The sequence below is a fragment of the Acanthisitta chloris genome, unplaced genomic scaffold (assembly GCF_000695815.1).
Source record: "Acanthisitta chloris isolate BGI_N310 unplaced genomic scaffold, ASM69581v1 scaffold2881, whole genome shotgun sequence".
NCBI lineage: Eukaryota > Metazoa > Chordata > Aves > Passeriformes > Acanthisittidae > Acanthisitta > Acanthisitta chloris.
The window spans coordinates 4,996-6,788 of record NW_008657443.1 but is presented as its reverse complement, the minus strand read 5'-3'; the positions used below and the strand labels follow the sequence as shown (position 1 = coordinate 6,788).

General features: G+C 48.6%; 1 protein-coding gene across 1 annotated transcript; it reads left to right on the top strand.

Annotated features, from left to right (window-relative positions):
* Nucleotides 1–2: 2 nt before the first annotated feature.
* Nucleotides 3–1,442, top strand: LOC103811708 (transmembrane protein 136-like). Its single transcript, XM_009084697.1, has 2 exons — nucleotides 3–198; nucleotides 904–1,442. The coding sequence occupies exons 1-2, from the start codon at nucleotides 3–5 to the stop codon at nucleotides 1,440–1,442; spliced, it is 735 nt and encodes a 244-aa protein (XP_009082945.1).
* The last annotated feature ends 351 nt before the right edge of the window (nucleotides 1,443–1,793 follow it).

Sequence of the window (1,793 nt, the reverse complement as noted above, 5' to 3'; positions counted from 1 at the left end):
GGATGGTTCCCATCGTTCTGGAGGTGATTTGCAGCTTGGTTACGTGGCTGTGTCTCTACAGCTGCTTCTGCCAGTGGAATAAGCAGCGTTCCTGCGAGTGGAGCTGTCGCCTGGTCACTCTGCTGCACGGGCTCATTGTCACCCTCCTCTCGGGATATGTTGCCCTCCTGGATGGCCCTTGGCCTCTGACCCATGCAGGTGTGTTTGGAGTCTCACCCTCACACATGGCCTTGTGGCTCTAGGAGTGCTTTTTGTCTTCCTTTTCTGGCTATAGGGTGTGTTTAACTCTGCTTCTTTCTTGCCCTTAGCACTTCTTACTGCTCATCCTTTTTGGTTAATCCATGTTCATCCTGAAAGTTTTCAGCTTGGCAGTTTGAGTTTTATTGCAGCAGTGTTGGGAATACTAAAGGCTTTCACATCTTTAAGGGTGTAATAGCCCCTGATGTTTGGTTGTAGGGTGTTGTTTGCTGTTTTTCTATCAGTAAATCTCACATAGTTCTGCTGATGGAGGGTTGGATTTCCATCTCTGCCTTCTAAAAAGGTGGAGAGAGAGAAACAGCAGGATGGGATGAGCTGCCTGGTTTGCTGGGCAGGCTGAGAGGTGTGAAGGGAAAGCAGAACTAGACATCTAAGCTTCCAGAGATCTGGATTTCCATCCCTGCTTTCTAAAAAGGTGGAAAGAGAGAGAAGGAGAAACAGCAGGATGGGATGAGCTGCCTGGTTTGCTGGGCAGGCTGAGAGGTGTGAAGGGAAAGCAGAACCAGATATCTAAGTTTCCAGCCTGGCACTTGGGATAAGGCTGGAAAGAAAATTGGGAAGAAGAATAATCACAACCTGTACTGCTCCATAATGTAGAAGACTGTCATAAATAAGCTCCAGGCTTATGTCCATCTCTCATTTCAGGTTCAGCAAACACATCTCTTCAGATCCATGTGCTGTCCTTGACCTTGGGTTACTTTCTCTTTGACCTGGGCTGGTGCCTGTATTTCCAGACCGAGGGAGCTCTGATGCTGTTCCACCACACACTGAGCATCTGTGGGATGATCATGGTGCTGGGGTTGGGCAAATCTGCAACAGAGGTGAATGCTGTGGTGTTTGTGAGTGAGATCACCAACCCTCTGCTGCAGAGTCGCTGGTTCCTCAGGGAGATGGGATGTTACCACACTTTCCTGGGAGAACTGGTGGATTTCTTCTTTGTCCTCCTCTTCCTGGTGCTTCGAATTGGAGGAGGAGCTTGGATCATGTTTGCCATGCTCACATCCCCTGAGCCCAACTGGCTGCTCAAGGCTGGAGGTTTGGCCATGTACCTTGTGTCTTTGGGCTTTATGGTTGAAATCTGTCGCTTCGTCCGGAGAAAAATGGGGAAAAATCATCTTTGGTGGACACGGCTGAGGAGAGTGGATGTACCTGGGAGAACTAATGGGCACTTGGCTGCTCATTAAGGGGTTGAGGACAATCCCCCAGGCTTGGGCCTGGCTGCTGAAGTTTATTCCTGTGGAAAGAACTCTTCAAAGTGATCTGGAATTGACTTTCTGGCACTGGGCTGCTACCCCTGGAGGAGATGATCAGTGCTAGGAACATGGCAAAGCTGAGAGAAGAGAGATTTGATTGGGAATCTGAGGAACAGGACAGTGATTCCCTGACTTCTCCAGCAGTGGTACAGTCTCCAGGAGGGTGGCAGTGCCAGACTCATCCAATCTGCAGCCAATAATTGCACAGTTTGTATGTTCTGTCATAATTTCTTGAACAGAATTGTTTTCTGGTGCAGAGACAATCAAATATAGATAATCTTC

Coding starts and splice junctions, on each gene's coding strand:
- LOC103811708 (XM_009084697.1), top strand. CDS start 3: ATGGTTCCCATCGTTCTGGAGGTGATTTGCAGCTTGGTTACGTGGCTG. Junction 199..903: donor TTGGCCTCTGACCCATGCAG/GTGTGTTTGGAG, acceptor CTCTCATTTCAG/GTTCAGCAAACACATCTCTT.